This window comes from Nomascus leucogenys, chromosome 11 (genome assembly GCF_006542625.1).
Source record: "Nomascus leucogenys isolate Asia chromosome 11, Asia_NLE_v1, whole genome shotgun sequence".
In the NCBI taxonomy this organism is placed as follows: domain Eukaryota; kingdom Metazoa; phylum Chordata; class Mammalia; order Primates; family Hylobatidae; genus Nomascus; species Nomascus leucogenys.
Genome location: NC_044391.1, coordinates 12,592,464 through 12,614,711, shown reverse-complemented (window position 1 = coordinate 12,614,711; position 22,248 = coordinate 12,592,464). Strand labels below are relative to the sequence as shown.

At 33.7% G+C, this 22,248-nt stretch overlaps 1 protein-coding gene across 4 annotated transcripts in view; it reads left to right on the top strand.

Moving 5' to 3' along the window:
• CACNA2D1 (calcium voltage-gated channel auxiliary subunit alpha2delta 1) overlaps window positions 1–22,248 on the top strand; it is a 504,363-nt gene that overhangs the window by 412,120 nt on the left and 69,995 nt on the right. For all 4 annotated transcript variants that reach the window (XM_030822006.1, XM_030822005.1, XM_030822007.1 and 1 more), the window contains one exon: window positions 4,149–4,253. In XM_030822006.1, coding sequence (XP_030677866.1) covers window positions 4,149–4,253 — 105 coding nt within the window. The remainder of the gene's footprint in view (window positions 1–4,148; window positions 4,254–22,248) is intronic.

Here is a 22,248-nt window from a genome sequence, read left to right as displayed (position 1 = left end):
TTGAATGCATCACCATTTCCTGTCATAGTGCTGGTGCTGGAATTATAGAAGTCAACAGGACCAGCTGCTCTCAGAAGGCCTGGCATAATGTGCTAAATCATCATCCACAGAACAGTGTGCAAGTGCCATTACAGGGTATTTAGCATGTTCCCTGGGACAGCACAGAGGATGGGCCCAGCTCCTCAAAGGAGGTCAGGAAAGTGTGGCATTTCCGTGAAAATGAGATTTTGAAGAATGATTAGAACTTAGGTGGGTAGAGGAAGGGAAAATTGTTTCAGAAAAAGGAGCACATTGTAGACAAATCACAGAAGTGTGACACAACATAGCACAATAAAAAATTGCAGATGGCTGGCATAGTTAGGACACGAGCAATATAGGAACTTGATGGAAATGGAAAGGCCATGAGGTATCAGTTAAGGCAGTGTTTAGGGGCAAAGGAAAACTTTATAGTATGGCCTTGGAGTGTTCTAAGTTAAGGAAGGTATTGTAGAGATTCTGGTGTGGGAATAGAAGTGAGGAGCTATTAAGGAGCATGGCATGGGAACTGATTAAGTGGTGTGGGCTGGGTTGCAGAGTGAGAGGGGCTTAGGTGACTCTACATTCTTTGAACTGAACTAGTAAGTAGATGATTGCACAGGAACACACACAGAGGAAATGTGAGGGTAGAAATAGCTCAGTTTCAGATATGTTGAATTTGAGGTCATGTTATTTAATAGACACCATTAGATTAAGAAGACAGAGATGTGCAGCCCTGCTATTTTCTAGGGAAATAATGTGTGGTGAAATGCATATGTCTGTTAAATGTTGTATGTTCATTAATAAAAATTAAAAGCTCAAAACTACGAAATTGTAATTAACCATTAGATTAAGATGTGTTCTTCCTCTAGTAAAGGAATATGGTTGTTTTTGATAAAAATTATTTTTTGCTTAAGTCAATAATTGAGTTTCCTTGATCTTGGCGTTTTAATTATTCTTCTTAGTATTTTTTTCCCTCACTTCATTGCCTCCTGTTTAGGTTTCAGTTGTGAAATGATCAGGAGTTTCAAGTGTAAAGTACAATTTCAGAGGCAGCCTCACTAGAGAGGCCACATTAACTTCCAGATTTATTACTAGTTGCTGATAAAATATGATTTAACTCCTATTGGCCTCTCCTGCTGCCTTTATAACTGCTACAATTGTAATGATTTTTAAAATATGGTCCCAGTTGTTCCCTAAGTAAGTCTAATATGTTTTGCTTTCCATACATCCCATATATATATTGAAATTCTTTATGTTAAAATAATTTGAAGCATATTTTGTTTTCTTTCAAACACTTCCAGTCATCTTATTGCTCAAATACCATTCTGGTTTTTTTTTTTTTTTTTTTTTTTTTTTTTTTGTCCTGGCAGCGTTTACCTTTAAAATCACTGAAGCAAGTATTAAATAGAATTAGACATATCAGTCCCAAAGTGAAACTTACATTTAGATTTGAATTAATCTTCAGGTACCATTTCATAAAATATTACCATATATATGCGCTTTTCAAAAAAAATTTATATAGAGTGTATATATGATAGATGCTGTGCTATATACTGGCACACAGAAATACAGCAAAGTACCATATTAAAGTAAGTTACCAACTCTACTAATTGTAATTTTATTGAAATAATCTTTTTTTTTTGGCTTAATTTGTTCAAAGCCACTTAATTGTTGTCACTGTGTGATTCTTTAGATAATTGCAAATGCATGGAAGATTTGCTATTATGTACTTAGCTCCAGCACAAGTCCTGAGAGGCTACTCCTAGGAAAAATCATGTTGAAGGCAAAACAAGTTCTTTATTTTCCCCATATTCCTTCTTTTGTGTATGCCCTAACATCTGTCTCTCTTGGGAAATGTTGTTATAATTTTATTTACATAAATATACAAATGATCAGCAAGACCTAATGTGTTGATTTACACTGATATTTGCATCCAATAATAGTACTTTCAGTACTTCAAAAACAAAACCATGTCCTATGGTTTTGTTTAACATTTTTACAGGATAGTGTTTTAGGTACATATTATTTTGACTATTTTACACATGCAGATAAAAAAAGACAAATCACCAGAGAAACTAATTTTAGTTAAGGGATTTGAGGCACGTTTCACAAAAGTATTTTGATGATAAAATATGCAACTTTTTGTGTAGTCAGATTTTCAGATAGGTTACCTTCAAAGATAAGAGCCATGCTTGAAAGTGACAAATTATATTAGTTAATACTTGTGCTTTCACAATGCTTGATTAAAAGCTTTTACTGCCATTGTTCTAATGGCTGAGTCAATGGAATGAGATGACCTGAAACAGGATCTTTTCATTAATAAAGAAAAATGTTGAATTTATTTTTTCACATCAGAAAATGGGTTTTATCTTCTTTGAAAAAATTAGGTACAGCATAGACCTTCAATGACTTAGAACACTAAAGAAAAATTAATTTTAAAAAAATATTAGTCATAGGCTGGACGTGGTGGCTCACGCCTGTAATCCCAGCACTTTGGGAGGCCGAGGCGGGCAGATCACGAGGTCAGGAGATTGAGACCATCCTGGCTAACATGGTGAAACCCCGTCTCTACTAAAAATACAAAAAATTAGCTGGGCGTAGTGGTGGGCGCCTGTAGCCCCAGCTACTTGGGAGGCTGAGGCAGGAGAATGGTGTGAATCCGGGAGGCGGAGCTTGCAGTGAGCCGAGATCGTGCCACTGCACTCCAGCCTGGGTGACAAAGCGAGACTCTGTCTCAAAAAAAAATAAAAAAAAAAAAAAAAAAAAAATTAGTCATTTAAAAGCCAGGGCTGTGCCATGCTGTACAATATGGTAACAACAATCACAGGTGGCTAGTGAGCACTTGAAAGGTGGCTGATCTGAAATGATATGTTGTGTAAGTATAAAATGCATACTGAAGTTCGAAGACTTATGGAAGAAAAAGCTGTATAACATCTCAATATTGATTGATATCCAGTATTCATATTGATTAATATTTTGACTAGGTTAAAGAAAATATATTATTAGGATTAATGTCAGATATTTCTTATTACTCCCCTTAAAGTAGTTATTAGAAAATTTAAAGTTCCATATTAGGCTCATGTTATATTTCTTTTGGACAGCACTGAACCTAGGGTTGACATTTTCAAAGAAGCTGAGCATTCATAAATTAGTGTGATCTTTTATTCTCAGCATTTAAAGCAAACACATTTCACAACAGTAGAAAAGTTAAGATAATAATTTCAGACCTCGGAGAAGTCCAGCTTTCTAAATTAATTGTTCATTTTAATGGCCCTTTGGTGCTAATCCATCATTCTCCCATATCTAACTCTTTTGGAGACCTTAAAGTGCAAGAAGATTTACCACGGACTTGAGTCTTTTAGGATTAGAATATGTGTGGTTGGTTGAGAGAGGATAAGAGGACATCCTGGGAATAGGTATCAGCATTTACAAAGGAACAAAAGAGCATTGCATTTTAGGTGATCAGTGTTAGATTTGTGATTTCAAACATGTAAAGTGAATAAAGTAGAATGAATAAAGAGGGAAGAAAACACTTATTTGGAGGTGGATTGAAGATACACATTTTAAATTAATGTTATTTTTTGTTTATACTATAAAATCATATGTGCATAAAATTGACAAGCTTATTAAAAGCTCATTTTTTAATAAACTACTGAGATTTTATTATGTGCTAGGCAGTCTTCTAGGGAGAGACAAAGAAGTCTTTGAGCAAAAATGACAAAACTTCCTTCCTTCATGTAGCTTACGTTCTGTTGGGGGATACCAACAATAAACAAACAAGAAAATAAAATATGTATATACAAGAAAGTAAAATGCTATGAAGAAACATACTATCTGGGAGGCAGACTGCAATTTAAAACATAGTTGTGAGTAATCACCTCATGGTAAAGTGGCGTATGATCAAGGACTGAAGGAAGTGAGATAGACCTATGGTTATCTGGGTGGTGAGGGGAAGGCCTGGTGAAGGGGGTGGGCCTGAACTGATCCAGGAACCAGTTCTTAGAATATATTTTGTGAGCAGATATTTCATTAATTACTTGCAACCTGCTCATGCTCTTTCCATATAGCTTTATTTTCTCTTTTATTGTGAATGATATGCATATTGTTTTGTTTGGTTTTGTTTTTAACAGTATAATGTTTCCAGAGCAAACTGCAATAAGATTATTATGCTATTCACGGATGGAGGAGAAGAGAGAGCCCAGGAGATATTTACCAAATACAATAAAGATAAAAAAGTGAGTGTAATTTTATAATATTTAAATTTTAATAATGATCTAGGTGGTTTTTAAAGAGATAGTGGGTAGTGGTAGTGAGGGGAGAATTTTTGGTTTAAAACCTGAGTGTGCCAATTATAAAGCCATATGAATCATAGATTATAAACTAATAGGTGAATTAGAGAGCTGTTAAATATAATATTTATATCATATTCACAAGCAACTCATTCCTAATGTTAATAAAATATATGTATGCGTCCTATTGTATTCTTATGCATAGATTGTAAATAAAATGTTATTAAAATAGAGAAATCAAAGGAATGGTAAAATAGGAAAAATTTTAAACTTTAAGGTTTATTGGATAAAATTTATTATATTATTTAATTATTAAAGATTGCAGTAATACTCAGATTTCCTAAATACTCAAAAAATGTCTAAGTATTGTTTTGTAAATTTACAAAAAAGCACTTTACAACAGCAAAAACTACATCCTCATTTGAAAACTGATTCCTTTCAAGAAAAGATGAAGACAAATCCTTTTATAGGTATAATGTATTAAAAGAAAGCATTTCATAAGCAAATGAAGACTGTGAAGATTAGTGTTTGTAGTTGGAATATATTTGAATGTATGTTTTACTGTAAGGGAAGAGTATTACAGAGAGGGACCTCATTGAACCTGATACTGTGGAGGAATATCAGCTTCAATCAAAACTCTAACTGCCTTCTCTAGCAGTCCTGTTATCAGCTTATTTCAATTTTCTGACCAACACTCCACATTTTGTAAGAGTACTGTGATTCTCAACCTGGTTTCCCAAAATGCTAATGATTCATTTAAAAAATAATGAGAAATTATAAACTCTTTCTGGAGCTTCAAAAATTTCTACAAAAATTATATATAAGAAGACTCTGCAGGGTAAAATGCCCATTCACTTTGCTTCTGATTGGAATTTTCACCGTTGTGAAAGGTGTGGTTATTACTAGCTCTAATGGATTGTTTTATATATGCTTGAGGAACACACATGGATTGGGTGTTGAAAAGCGAGACAAAAATGAATATGTTCAGATGGTTTGGTGACAAAATATTGTGAATAATGGGGAACAGTTTGATGAAAATTTTTGGAACACTTTAAGATACTCTAGGTGCTAAACTTTTTGGCCCATGAGTATTTGAAAATGATCAAAAGACTGAAATAATACACATATAATTTCAAATTAATTAAACTCTTTGCTTACTGCATGTACTACAGTGTCACACAGTTTAATGTAAGGTTTAAGGGTACATCTTTTGGTTTTTGTTTAGCATCTGGTGATTTTAATAGTATAGAGGAACCACTTTTGAAAAGCTGATAAATGAACTGAGCTGTTAATAGATTGTGGATATTTTCAAGTGATAACTAGGTTCTACGAATATTTCTTTCAAAGAAATCATCAGAAATGAAATGAATGGGAATATGCAGATGCATTAACTAATATATTATTTGCATATCTTTATTTAATAACTCTTACCCCTTCATCAAAATTCAGGGTAATCCTCACCACCTGGAAGATGTCCCTGAACCTCCTTGCCACTGTAGGCTCCTTTAGATGCTTGGCCTCTGATCACGTAGCACACTGTGCAAAGCCATCCATATACATATCCCTCACTCTATGCTCTACCCATGGCATCTCTTCTCTGTTCCTCTCTGGATTAAAAAAAAAAAAATTCTACAATATTGGGGCTGTGTCCTGTTTAACTGTGAACTTTAGGCATGCAGCCCAGAGCACAGATCCAATGATGGTTCCTAATACATCACAACAAATAAATTGAGAATACGTAACAGAGGTTGGAAGCATGAGTGCTGTTACAGGACAGATTTACAATTATAAAATATAACTGGGGGCAAGGATTGTGCTGCTTTCACATATTTTAAATAATGTAGCATTTCCTTATTTTGAAGAACTCAAATATAACAAAAGTTTAACACAAAAATCAACTCTGCTAATATAAAATGTACTATCTCAAAAATTTACAAATTAATCTTACTCTGATAATTGGAAGAGACTTTATAGCATCTGATAATTTGTCATAATTTTAAGTATATTATTTTGTGACAGAGGTATGTAAGTGCAAGCCACTGTTTGTATCATTTTAATAGGTATTAAGTGTAAATAAATGCTTTTTTTCTTTCATTATGAAATCATCCAAAGCAACCACTAGGAATCTTGTTCACCTCTACATACTTTATTTCAAAAAGGAAAAGTTTTGGCTCAAAGATGGCAATGAATTTTACATTCTGTATTCAAATTTGTGCATAAGATATATCTGATTTTAAAAGAGTATAAAGGTTTTTTCAGGTAGACTTAAGTAAAAGAATATAAATAAAAACAAGTTGCTTTCATGTAAATTCAGAAATACGGTATTTTTTTTTTCCTGTTTCAGAATTCTCTATACATCCAGGATTAACACATAGTGTCTTGGAGGCATATCATTAATTTGATCTTTTTCTTTTTTTAAAACACACAAGGTTTTATGTTATAAGGAAAGCAAATGTATTCCATCCACTATTTTCACAAATTGTTCAGTTGGTTGAATTAGTGAAGAATTTACGGGTTTAAAGCTTCTTTTCTATGTATCGATCCTAAAAATGTCCAATCTAAATATCATTATCTTGAAATACAGCTTCTCATTCCAGTCACCTTTTACAGGTGCTCAACTTTTTAAACAAAGGTTGCGTTTCATGACAGGATAAACCACATGATAAAAGATTCATATCACATGTACTTTTATAAAACTAATAAATCAAGTTCTATTCAACTTCAACAGTCCTGCTCTTTGTCTGCTAACATATTGATGCTCTGTTTTAAGGACACACACATTTTTCCTGAAAACATATAACCTTTATTAATGCCAAGGCAATTTTGAAAATTAAGTAGTTAACATTCAGTTGTGGTGATGTTTCATTTAATTTTGTCTCTATCTAACATAAAAATTAAAATGTTCTTGGAACTGCATATTATATTGTTTGTTTTTCTAACTTCAGAGGCTATAACAAAGTTCTGTGATACACAGTAATACATATATAAAAGCCTGCATACATATATATATATATATATATATATATATATATATATCTCCACACATATTTATATCTGTTTCAAATGGATATCCCCTCCAGGAACAAGGAACCATGTATATAACTTTGGCATGACCTCTCTTATATAAAGTGATACAAGTAAAAGCCAACAGATGGTTGAGAAGTAAATGAGGAATGAGGAAGTAGGAATATAAATATAAGCTGTTTTTCTTTTTGAAATCATGGCAAATTTGCTAAGAAATAAAAGAGAAGAATAAGACAGTTAACTCAGGGTCAAGTTGTGGGCACACACACAGACGCACACACAGGCATACCTCAAAGTTGCTGAGGGTTTGGTTCCAGATCACCAAAACCACAACAGAGTGAATATTGCAATTAAGTGAGTCACACAAATTTTTTGTTTTCCCATTGTGTATAAAAGTTATGTTTACTATATACTGTAGTCTCTTAATTGTGTGATAGCACTTTGTCTAAAAAAAGTACATACCTTAATTAAAGAATACTCTATTCTGTAATTCACAAAATGTATAACAAACACTAACGATCATCTAAGCTTTCAGCAAGTCTTTGTATTTTTGCTGTTGGAGGGTCTTGTCTTAATGTTGTTGGCTGCTGACTGATCAAAGTGGTGGTTGCTGAGGGTTGGATGGCTGTGGCAATTTCTTAAAATAGGACAACAATGAAGTTGGCTGCATTGACTGACTCTTCCTTTCACAAAAGATTTCTCTGTAGTATGCAGTGCTATTTGATAGCATTTTACCCACACAGAACTTTGAAAACTTGGAGTCAGTTCTCTCAAACCCTGGCACTGCTTTATCAAATAAGTTCATCTAATATTCTATATCCTTTGGGTCACTTGAACAATGTTCACGGCATCTTCACCAGGAGTAGATTCCATCTCAAGAAACCACTTTCTTTGCTCATCCATAAGAAGTAACTCCTCATTTGTTCAAGTTTTATCATGAGATTGTAGCAATTCAGTCCCATCTTCAGTGTCCACTTCTAGTTCTCTTGCTGTTTCCACCACATCCACATCTGCTGTTACATCCCCCACTGAATGCTAGAACCCCTCAAAGCCATCCACAAGGGTTGAAATCAACTTCTTCCAAATTCCTGATAATGTTGATATTTTTGTCTTTTCCCATGAATCACGAATGTTTGTAATGGTATATAGAATTGTGGATCTTTCTAGAAGGTTTTCAGTTTGGTTTTCCCAGATCAGTAAGAGGAATCACAATTTATAGCAGCTGTAGTCTTACCAAATGTGTTTCTTAAATAATTAATAACACTTGAAAGTCCGAATTAGTTCTTGATCCATGTGCTACAAAATGCAAGTTGTGTTAGCAGGCATGAAAACACATTAATCTCCTTGTAAATCTCCATCAGAGCTCTTGGGTGACTACATACATTGTCATTGAACAATGATATTTTTTTCTAACATATGTTTCAATAGTGGGCTCAAAATATTCAGTAAACCGTGCTGTAGACAGACATGCTGTCATCCAGGCTTTGTTGGTTCATTTACAGAGCATAAGCAGAGTAGATTTAGCATAATTCTTATGGAGCCTGAGATTTTTGGAATGGTAAAAAAAAAAGAGCACTGGCTTCCACTTAAAGTCACCAAGTGCATTAGCTACTAACAAGAAAGTCAGCCTGTCCTTTGAAGCTTTGAGGCAGGCAATAACTTCTCCTCTTTAGCTATGAAAGTCCTAGATAACATTGTCTTCAAATACAAGACTGTTTTCTCTACATTGAAAATCTGTCGTTTATTATAGTTGCCTTCACCAGTGATCTTAGCTACATCTTCTGGATAACTTGCTGCAGCTTCTACATCAGCACTTGCTGCTTCACCTTGCACTTTTATGTTATAGAGATGCCTTTTTTTCCTTACACCTCATGAGCCAACCTCTGCCAGCTCCAGGGACCACTGATTCTAACAGTATAATATCACTATATTCACTGTATCAGATATAATGATCACTATAACAGATGTAATAATAATGGAAAAGATTAAACTATTCTAAGAATTACTAAACTGTGACAGAGACATGAAGTTAGCATGTGCTGTTGGAAAAATGGCACCAGTGGACTTACTTGATACAGGGTTGCCACAAACCTCGAATCTGTAAAAAAAAAATGCAACAAAGAACCATGATAAAATGAGGTATACCTGTACACACATATGATTATATGCATATTATTTTACAATAGAAGACCTTATACATTATTATAGGCTAAAGATGAATGAAAGGATACTCAGATGAGGAAAGCTTACAGATACAAAACTGAGAAAGGCTATTTGATAGAGATCTTGAAAAGAGGAGGGATTGAGAGAGAGAGATGGAACACGTTTCTGAATTTGACAAGTAGATATTAATTTCTGGAAACATTGCTGTCCCACATTTCATATGCATTCTGAAGTTAAATGACATCCCACATTTTCTAATATGAGAAGACCATGTTAAATGAATAAAACGTTCATCTTGGAATTTGAGATATTTGGGTACAGGCATGCAATCACATTACATCATGGAAAATTGAGTATCCATCCCCTTAAGCATTTATCCTTTGCATTACAAAGAACCCAATTATACATTTTCATTATTTTTAAATGTACCATTATTATTTACTATATTCCTCTTGTGCTATCAAGAACTAGGTCTTTTTCATTCTATTTTTTTTATATCCATTAATCATCTCCACCTCCCTACAAACCCCCAGCATACCCTTCCCAGCCTCTGATAACCGCTATTCTCTATCTCCTGAAGTTCAATTATTTTGATCTTTAGATACCACAAATAAATGAGAACAAGTATTTGCATGTTCTGTATCCACTAATAATGAGTATAAATGATAGCAGACAACCACCTTTAATTCAGTTATACTTTTGGGTATATGTATTTTTTTAAAACAACAGCATTCGTGTTGTAATTGTTTATGCCAAGGACATATGTGTATGTGTAGAGTGCTTATATACATAAAATAGTGTACATATGTACATTATATATTTTTCACCATCTTCAAATATGGCTTCAAATGTGTGTGGATGGATTGAGGAACACGTTCTAACTTTATTGCCTGCTGTACACACACCCACCCTGTGTGAGTGATCTGCAGCCCCCAGATATTAATAACAAAGATAATTGTTTATTGTTATCTAAAGTTGTGCATGCAGTACTAATTCCAGAGCCACAAAATTAATGTTACATAATAAGTTTATCAACTCAGCATTTCACTTTCCACAAAAATACTATCTTTCAAATGGCCAGTGTGTAAAAATGAAATTTGATAGATTTAGTAAAATATAAATGCTCAGTACTCTTAAAAATTCTATGTTTGCATACAGCTTTTAAAAAAAACTTTTTTTAAGTAAGTTCATGTGTAACTTTAAAATATCAAAATGACAAACATGAAGAAAGAAAATACAAAAGAAAAATAAGACTAACAGAAAATAACAAAATGACAATAATAAGTTTTGTCTTATCAATAATAATTTTAAATGTAAATGAATTAAACTCCCCAATCAAAAGACACAGAGTGGCTGAATGGATAAAAAACAAAACCCCGCTATATGCTGCCTATCAGAAATTCACTTTAGATTTAAGGACACACATAGGCTGAAAATGAAGGGATGAAAAAAGTTATTCCATGCAAATGATAACCAAAAGAGAGTATGGATAGCTACACTTATATCAGACAAAACAGGCTTTAAGTAAAAAAAACTGACACAAGAGACAAGGATGTTATATAATAAAAGCATCAATCCAGCAAGAATATATAACAAAGATGTATGCACCCAACATCAGAGCATCTAGATATATAAAGCAAACATGGACAGCACCGAAGGGGCAAATAGGCAGCAATGCAATAATACTGGAAAGCTTGAATACCTCACTTTCAGTGATGGATAGAACATCCAGACAGATGATCAATCTGGAAACAGAGGACTTGAACAACACCATAACCAAATAGACTTAAACAGATAGAGAACATTTGACCCAATAGAAATAATACACATCTTTCTCAAGTGCACATGGAACGTTCTTCAGGATAGATCATATGTTAGGTCACAACAAATTCTTAACAAATTAAGATTGAAATCATACCCAGTCTCCTTACCGACCACAGTGGAGTGAAACTAGAAATTAGTAGCAGAAATAAATAGTCTCCTTTTGCAGATGACATGATCTAAATATGGAAGACACTAAAGAACTTCTAAAAGCTCATTAGAACAAATAAAAATTGAATAACATTGCAGGATACAACATCAACATTTGAAAAATCAGTTGTGTTTCTGTACACTAACAACTAACTACCTGAAAGGAAAATGAGGAAAACAATCTCATTTACAATAGACCCAAAAAGAATACTATAGTTAGGAATCAACAAAGGAGGCAAACTTAACAAAGGAGTTTTATATACTGAAAACTGTAACACTGTGATGGAAGAAATTAAAGAAGACACCAATGGAAAGACATCTCATGTTAAAGGATTGGAAGACTTGATATTGTTAAAATTTCCATAGTACCCAAAGTGATCTACAGTTTCACTGCAACCTCCATCAAAATCCCATTGGCATTTTTAATAAAAATAGAAAATAATTCTAAAATACGTATAAAACTACAAAAGACCACGAAGTAGCCAAAGAAATCTTGAACAAAACAACTAAAGCTGGAGGCATCACACCTCCTAATATCAAAATGTATTACAAAGCTTCCGGTAATGAAAACAGTAGGACACTAGCATAAAGACAGACATTTAGACCTTTGGAACAGAATAGAGATCCCAGAAATAACTCCATGGATATATGGCCAACTGATCCTCTATAAGGGTGCAAACAATACACAATGGTTTCCCCATTGTGCAACAAATGGTGTTGGAAAACTGAATATTGACATGCAAATAAAGATGAAATTGGATCCTTATCTGACACCATACACAAAGAACACCTCAAAATGGATTAAAATCTAAAATTTAAGACCTAAAATATTAAAACTCCTGAAAGAGAAAAGGGAGAAAGCTTCATGGCATTCATTTATTTTGGTAATGATTTCATGGATACAACACTAAAAAATAAGTAATCCAAAACTAAGTGAGACTACATCATGCTAAAACTCTTGTCCACAGAAAAGGAAACAATCAACAGAGTTATAAAGACAACTTTTGGAATTGGGAAAATATTTACAAGCCATATATTTGATAAGGGGTTAGTATACAAAATATGAAAATAACTCCTACAACTCAATAGCAAAACACCCCTAATAACCCAATTGAAAAATGAGCTAAGTACTTGATGTTTTTGGAGAAAAGACGTAGAGGTAGCCAATAGCTACATGAAAAAATGTACATTACTGGTCAGCAGGGAAATACAAATCAAAACCAAAATGAGATATCATCTCTTACCTGTCAGGATTGCTGTTATCAAAGAAACAAAAGACAAGTGTTGGGGAGGATGTAGAGAAGGTGGAATCCTTGCACAACGTTGATGGGAAGGCAAAATTGTGCAGCACCCACGGAAAATAATATGGAGGTCCCTCAAAGAATTAAAAATATAACTACTATAGCATCCAGAAATCCTACTTCTGGATATTTATCAAAAAAAAAAAAAAAAAAAAAAAAAACAACAACTGAAGTTAGGATCTTGAAGAGCACTTCTGTATTCATTACAGCACTATTCAGAATAGAATAGCCCAGACGTGGAAACAACCTTAATGTTCCTTGACAGATGAATGGATAAAGAAAATGTGGTATATACATACAATGCAATACCACTCAGCATAAAAAAGAAGGAAATTCTCAATATGTGCAAACCTGGATGAACCTTGAAGACATTGTACCAAGTGAAAGAAACCAGTCAAAAAATATTGCATGATTCCACTTACATGAGATATCAAAAATGGTCAATTTCATAGATTCAAAGAGTGAAATAGTGGTTGCCGGAAGTGGGGAGAAGGGAGAAATGGGGAGTTATTAATCAGTGGACATGAAGTTTCAGTTAAGCAAGATGAATAAGCTCCAGAGATCTGCTGTAAACATTGTACTTAGAGTCAGCCGTAATACATTGTACATTTAAATGTGTGTTAGGATGGTAGATCTCATGTTGTGTTCTTACCATAATGTAATAAAATTTAGAAATACAGAAAAATTACAACATTTTGAAAGAAAGTTTGGTGAGCTTAAAAAAAACCTAACTCTTTGTTTTCCCCCAAGCCTCTTGTTTAATACTAATGTGGCTGCAGAATGCTTCATTTACATTCATATTTCATCTAGATGAATCAGAAATCTTTCAGAGCAATCCAGGTAGGCCTGAAGAGGTACAACTGGAGAGCTGATGAATGAGGCTGCAGGAGATACACAGCATAATTTAATGAGGCCAAAAGGTTTGAGAATTAGAACAAAATGTTTGAGTTCTTTTGTGAAATGTACTACTCTTGGGAATTAATCTACCTGATTATAGATAGGTATAGCTTTAAAACGGAATCCATGTTAATCTCCTCACACAGCTGTTCCAAATTAAAATACATTTGCTTTATAATCTTTACCTGCAGCATTGCCATTCCTTAGGGCTCACCCATGTACATGAGACCTCCTTAAAAATAGTGCCAAAACTGAAATGAACTCTATCGCATAGTCCAAACAAATGAATAAAGGAAAGTAAAACCAGACACAGAGTTGAAAGATAATTTCCAGGGCTAGCAAAATTAAAAATATTTTATTTTCCATAGAATAGCCAAGGGACTGCTTAGCAATACGTACTTAAGATTGCCTAGCCAGTTAGGAAATAGTTCTCTGATTCTTACCTTAATTCTCAGAATTAATTTAAAAAATGAAAAAACATTCAAATTAATAAAAATTTCAAAATAACTAGTAAATTGAGAACAAATGAGAAAAAAGCATATGATAGATTTGAAATACTTTCAAAATAAAGAATGCACATCTAAAGTTATAATCACTTGACAATAAATCTATTTTTGACAATGCATTATTCTTAACGCACTTATTTTAAAGAATGTACTTTAAAAAATTATTGAGAAAGTCTTTTCTATTTTGCTCTCAGATCCAAACTAGAAATAGTCAATGGTTTATAAAATCTAAACCAAGTTACAAATAGCTGAATATGCAGATGTGTTTTATGTAGTTAGAGTGAACATTGTCAGTTTTTCAGCAGACAGTAAGGAAAATAATCCATGGGAAATAACTTATTGCATATCTAATGTCTCTGCTTGGCTTCTTCACACAAAAATAAAGCCTTTGGAGGAAACGTTCAAATATATGATAATGAAGGACATTTAACTTGTAGCATTTAATTCTATTTAACACATGGATTGCTTCTAAAAACTTTTATTTCAGATATTTTGATGCTTTCAACAGCTTCTTAAATTTTTAGCTTTAGAATAGGGCTCTACCTTTGTTCATAAAAACCAAGTATTTATTCTGGAGTTACTGTGAAGCTGAAAACAATAACTACAATGTAATATGGCCAGCCCAGTAGAGCGATCATCAATTTAAAAGATATGTTTTATGCACATGTGTATGCATGTGTGTGTGTGTGTGTGTTCTTGTCTCTGATAACATTTACTTACACTTGTTTCTCTTAGAGACCTAAAATTAATGTTGTCAATCCCTCAAACTAAGGAACATTTTACCAGGCACATCTTCAGCTTTGAATAATACGACTTTAATGCATTTTACAAAGTCCTTTTAATATCTAAAACAAACTGAATGAAAAATGAGGTTAAGTATTACGTTATGCACAGAGTATATGATATGATGTAAACTTTATAGCACAGAAATGGCACTTGAAATTCCAAGTAAAATTTACTACATAGAATTGAGATTGCCCATTGTTTGTGTTAAAATGTTATGCCAGAAAGGCACTTTTTGCTGGTTTTTCTGCTGCTCTCTTCTCTGATTAAGAACTCTGCTCACAGTATATCTTCTCAGAGGGATTTTCCCCCACTCAACCTTTCTACAGTGGTCCCTTTCCCCAGCCATCACCTTTATCATTCTCTATTTCAGCACCCTCTTTCTTCCTGGTCTTCTTTCCCTCAGGTTACCATTTTTTAATTATTTTAATGCTTTCTTTGCTTTTTATCTGGAGACTTCCTCTCTAATATAAACTCCACGAAGTAGTTGTATACATTTGTAAACATACCAATGAATTCGTAAAGGATGGCACAGTACTTGATGCATGGTAGGTGCTCATTACTAGCAGATAATGTTGGTCATATCAGTACATATGCCATAAATATGCTCCTAATCTATACAAAATTCATAAATGTTAGAAAAATTAAATAGCTTTGTTCTTTTAGAAGGAAATCATTAAAAACAACATTTTTTTCCTAAATATTGGAATGTGGAATAAAATTGATATAGATGTTCTTATATATGTCATCTTATAAGTAGGGAACACTTCAGCTTATATAACAAATGATTGTAGTGATGGCACCTTTCCCTTCACTCTAATCAGTCTAACACATAGTTTTTCATGAACATTCTCATTATCAGTGCGAGTGAAGTATTTGACATTTCCCAAGAGAAACATCTGAAATAAATCACCATACAGCTTATATTCTGACCTCTCAGCTGATAATACTCTTTGCAGAACTGCAAGTTGCTTGGAAATTCAGTGGGCCCATAGCTTATTCTTCCTTTATCTAGTACTAAATACATATAGAGAAAAAGGAAACCTCAGATTACTTCCTTAATCTGATGTTATGAGGATGATTCATTATAGTTGCTAGTGAATTAAAAATATCATAGTATGCAAATACGTCATACACCCACAGGTAAGACACATAAGAGAATTACTAGCTTGGTTCTTTGTGAATGTGTGTGCAAAACTTACATGACTACTGCACTTTGTTGCCCTTTATAAAACAGTTTTTCTGTCTTATTTACTTGAGCAAATTCAACAGACATTGATTAAATTCTTGTCTCCGTCAGACCCTCTAGCAGATATGTTGGCCATATTTGTAAATTTGCAATAAATACGGGAAATTTCATATAGATATATCTTATATGGACATAATGGCATTTAGAAAATACTGACCCCTTTTCATTAGAGTTTGTTGCTAAGTATGATAAAGCTCACCAAATTTGTTCATCTAGGAAGGTGTTATTTTGAGTTATTTTAGGTTCCTCTTGAGGCATAAAAGGCTAAAGACCCACTAATGGAAAATATTACATCATTTAATACTAATAGCTTGACTATAAAAGACATTGTTGTCATCATCATCATCTTCATTACCATAGCTAATACTTACAGAGCTTATAATTTCCATATATTAATGCCTTATATTTATTGTTTCATTTACAACTGAAATAATCATGATGTAATAATAATATCATCATCACCATCACCCCCGTTTTGGAAATAAGAAAACCAAAATCAGAAAAGTAAAGTTAACTTGCTGAAAGTCATACAGCTACTAAGTGGCAGAGTCAAGATGGTAATCTACATTCTGAATTCCGTAACCTCATGCAGAATGCGCCTGATTGGCCATTTGTCTTGTGTCTTTCTCTGAGCAGCTCTGTGGCTATGCTAATCATAATTTGCCCACCCAGGAGCCTGCCTTCAAGTCAGACAGCAAGACTTCCCCACAGGGATCTGCTCCCCACGGCTTTCACAGGCTAAGATGGATCGCCAAAACTTTGCAGGCTGCAAGTAATTTTCAGATCCTTGGGCTTTATAAAATAAAGTGTGAAAGGTGTATTTGGACACTTTTGTTTATTACATAATGCTATAAAACTGGAGATATAGGCTAGTCAAATGCTCTGGATTCTGATGTATTTGCGAATTATGGAAACCACATTAGAATTTTACCCTAAAATATTCCATCCAATCTAGTATTTTCATAGGCTTAATGCCAAAAATTTTAGTACACAGAGTAGATTAATAAAACCTATTTCTGACTTCATTTTTCTAACATGATTCGAAGGCTGAAGTTTTTATTTTAGTTTTATTGGCTTTCTTCATAGACTAATTTCCATTATTCTTTGGAGATTTGCCTATTGTAAATTAAAGTTGAACTCTGGGTAACTGATAATTGTTGAGGTGACAGTTTCCAGTAACTGGGTTCTGCTGGGAAACAAATTCCTATGGCTTTTTAAAATAGGTTGACCCCGTGGCTTTGGAAAACTCTTAATTGAAGACAAGTATTTTAGTTTTCAAACAAAACAAAACAAAAACAGATTAGCAAAAGTCAGAACTGTAGGATAAAGTTACAAATCAGTGGGATATAAGGAGCAAATCAGTAATACATTGTAAATAACCAAAACTGCTCTTACTTAAAAGTCTTCTCAAATCAAGTAGGCCAGAGCTGTAATACCAAATTTGAATTATTGGAATTATAATGTTCCTTTCAGAGGAAAAATAGTTTTTGAAACAACTAAAAGTAAAATTATGTAAGTTTATAACTATGAAAAAGCCATAGGAATTTAATTTTTTTTGTTGTTTGTTTTTTGTTTTTTTGTTTTGAGACAAGAGTCTCACTCCGTCGCCAGGCTGAAGTGCAGTGGTGCGATCTCAGTTCACTGCAATCTCCGCCTCCCAGGTTCAAGTAATTCTCCTGCTTCAGCTTCCCAAGTAGCTGGGATTACAGGTGTGTGCCACCATGCCCAGCTAATTTTTGTATTTTTAGTACAAACAGGGTTTCACCATGTTGGCCAGGATGGTCTTGATATCCTGACCTCGTGATCCACCTGCCTCAGCCTCCCAAAGTGCTGGGATTACAGACATGAGCCACTGCACCTGTCCAGGAATTTAATTTTTAAGTTAATTTCCACCCCCCACCCCACCAAGACAGAATCTGTCTCACTCTGTTGCCCAGACAGAGTGCAGTGGTGTGATCTAGGCTCACTGCAACCTCCACCTCCTGGGTTCAAGCGATTCTCCTGCCTCAGCACCCTAGGGTAGCTGGGATTACAGGCATGAGCCACCATGCTCAGCTAATTTTTGTATTTTTAGTAGAGATGGGGGTCTCACTGTGTTGCCCAGGCTGGTCTTGAACTCCTGAGCTCAAGTGATCCACCCACCTCAGCCTCTCAAAGTGCTGGGATTACAAGCATGAGCCACCACACCTGGACTTAAGTTTAATTTTATTAAGTCTGCTCCCCAAATTACTAATGCTTTTACAATTATATAACTATGTGTGAATCCAGAATTATAAGAATTTTTTTTATTTTCTAGGAATAATATAGTACATAAATAAGTGTACTAAGTATATTTTGCCTAAAAAGTTGTTTGCCTCCAGTAAGGATATCTGCTTATTTAATATTAAATAAAAAGATGAAGAATGTATGATGATGTAAGTATAGTGAAACAGCCCAAATTGCAAAATGCAAGACAACTAATAGCCCAGTTTTTGTCCTGCTCTTACCACATACTGTAATGAACTTACTGATATGTTGGATAACACCGAAGTCTGTCTTAGATTCCTCTGGTAAGAAGTAGAAACCACTCAAGTATCTATTCACTTGTTTTTAACAAACGTTTGTTTTCATTTATGAGTAAGGCACTACAATAGATGCTAAATTGTATAATCTTGGAACTTTTAAAGCCCAATCCAATGTTTATTCAGTACTAGCTTCCCACAGTATTTCTGTTGAAGACCTGTACTCCAGCATTATGAAAAATATTTGTCAAAGCCATCTGTTACTGTATATGTCTTGTGTGACTCTATGATGAAAATTTCATAGAAGCAAACATTTTGAAAGATGAGCCCACATAAAATCATACATGTTGAGAAACATTTAGCTAATTTTCTAGGAACATTTTACTCAGAACAGAAAAATTTCATGTGCGTTTGTTATATGAACCTAGTGTTGTGATTATAAATATACTACTAGGCATGAGTAAAGGAATTTTTTCTCCACAAAAGTTGCCTTAGCCTGGATGCAGACCTGCTCTAATGTAAGTGATTTGCTTGAGTGAGAGTTAAGATGAAATATTTAGCTTGTGTGACTACCAGTTAAGCATTTTGAGTTATTTTTGTATGTCATTTTGTTTTTATGTAAGATCATGCAAATGTGCTTAAAAGAACTGTACAAATACACATCTTTGAGAAGGTAATTTACCTTAAGTTTTAAACTGTACATATTTCAAGCAATCACTTTATTTTTCTGTAACTCCAAAATTAAGGCTAAACAAGAACTGTAAGTTTAAAGAAGTAAAAAAAAAAAAAATCTGAAGAAACGGGGTATCAATCATCTCTATGGACTTTAGCATCTGGAATTTAGTTCATTGACTATTCCACATGGTGGCAGTAGTATAGTATAGAATAGGAGGAATGAAACCATTTACAATTCCAAGTGGAAAGTTGTGTACACAAAAGTTCTTTTAAATTTAACCAATACATTATGTATATGCACTATACAATATGTAATGCGAATGTTTATGAAATCAGTGAAGTTAAAATTCCTATGTAATTAGCTAAAATGTACAAAGAAAAAACAAGTTCAACAATGGTATGGCACTAGGGAATGAAATATTTTTATATTGATTTTTTTACTGTCATACAAAGAATGTGTGTAAGGCACTACAATAGATCCTAAGTTTTGAATGACTTGTATTAAACTTTTTCTCAACTGAATATATATAAGATCAGTATAGAAAGCTCTAAGATAATCTATATAATCCATAAAATCATTAACTACCTATGTGCATATGTGTTTGTATGTGTGTGTGTGTGTATATATACATACATATACAGAAACCCAAGATAAAATAATCTTGGGTATATTAGATTGTGTAAATATTGTAATGGTAAAGCAGTTGTATAAATTACAAAGAAGGTTGCATTTGCAATTAGGATTTTGGTAAACACTTGGAATAAAATTTCAGGAAAATAATGTCTTTAAAAATCTCTACAACAAGGCAAATGAAAATTGAGAAAAGGGGTACAAATTATACATTGATGATATGGGAATGATTCAGTTAGTTAATGCAGCTTACATTTAAGTAGCCAAGAACCTATGCAAGAAAAAGAACAAAGAGGTTTAAAAAAGAGTTTGGCGTGTTTCAAAAATTATAATTAAAGCTGACAGAACATGCACTACCCCAGCCCTGATCCCAAATACCTTAATTTTGACAACCTCTGAGGGGTCCATGTAAGCAAACACATTGAAGTTAAGTGAAACTTTTATAGCAAAATAAATAAAGCAACAAGCTTTTTTTTGGGGGGCAGGGGGGCTCGTGTTTATTTGGACTATTTGAATGATAACATCAGTCAAATAATCATCTGTGTGGATCTGAGTGTAGCCTCGATGTTTTTAGAAGTGCTTGCCTTTCTGAGACATAGATATAAGATTCATATAGTCTTACTTGTTTATTTTTTTACTGAAAAGCATTTTATGAAAAATGTTTTACTAGATGATTGTTGTGGTAACAGGAACTTCTAGGCAAAGCCATGCTTCCGTTGAAAATTTGAGGTATGGGTTCAAATGTTAATTATGAGGGAGATCCCCCAGTGCTTTCTGGAGCATCTGGACTTTTTCCCTGACTTGAATTCATTTGATGATTGTTTAGGGTATGGCATTTAAATTGAATTATCAGTTAGGGTGGTCAACCTGCTTACAAAAATATTTCCATTTAGAAGTAAGCTCAAACTATGCAAGCAGTAACCCTACACTGAAATTTATAGGCAGACCCAAAAATGACCTAACTGATGATTTAAAGAAAATGAAACCATTGCATTTTGATTGGGAATTCCTGGAGACAGATAGATTGAGAGAGAGAAAAAAACCAACTTCTGTCATTCACTTAGAAACAGTCATTTATTCTTACAATTTGAAGTATTTAAAACTCGGATTATGTTCACCATGTGGCCTCTTACACAACCAGCTAAGGCAAAGCTGGATGATGTAAGAGTGGCTCACCTGAAACCTTACAAATGAAATAGCAACATCCCTGATGTGCGTTTTGGGGGCAGGGATTGTTATAATATTATCTGTGTGGCCAAGACCAGTGAAACAACAGAGAACAGATGTGAAATCTCTTTTGAGATTTGTGCTCTGAAATCATGTGCAACAGTTAAAAGATATAAAACAATTAGAAAATGTCCATTCAAATAGTCAATCAACATGAATTAGGGAAAAGCTCTTAACATAGTTCAAACTGGAATTTGAACTCATGGAAAAGTGATTTTCTGCATGTCTATTTTTAGAAATAGCTAAAATGTTGAGCTGAGAGTATTGGTTTACTTAGATTACTAAATTAGTAAAAATCAATATATATGTAAAAATAATTTTATTAAATATAGGTTGACCTCATGGAATTTACCTTTTATACTTTCACACTATTATTTAAATTCAATGTCTTTCAATAAATACTTAAATTATAAAAACTCTCAATTGATTTTAAAATATTTGCATACTTTATAGCATGTTAGGAACAGTCAATATTTTGATTATATTTAAAAATCCTAGGAGCTTAGAATATCTATATGTGTCAGCCAACTTTTATAGAAAATAATATACTAACAACATAATCATATGTGTGCATCCTAAATATTTCCATGGTGAAAACCATCACAAAGTTTAATTGTGTTAAGCAACTTTGAAGTACAATGACCTTTCTGAATACTTTTTCATTACTACATACCTATGAAATAGGGAAATAAACTTTTTTTGCAGTGACTAGCTATGTAGATAACATATATAACCAGGTGAGACAGGTGAAGTGAGGCTGGACCTCAAAGATGTATTTTCTTTTTTCTTTCTTTCTTTCTTTTTTTTTGAAACGGAGTTTCGCTCTTGTTGCCCAAGCTGGAGTGCAGTGGCACAATTTCAGCTCACTGTAACCTCTGCCTCCCCAGTTCAAGCAGTTCTGCCTCAGCCTCCCGAGTAGCTGAGATTACAGGCGTGCACCAAAAGGCCTGGCTGATTTTTTGTATTTTTAGTACAAACGGGGTTTCACCATGTTAGCCAGGATGGTCTCGAAC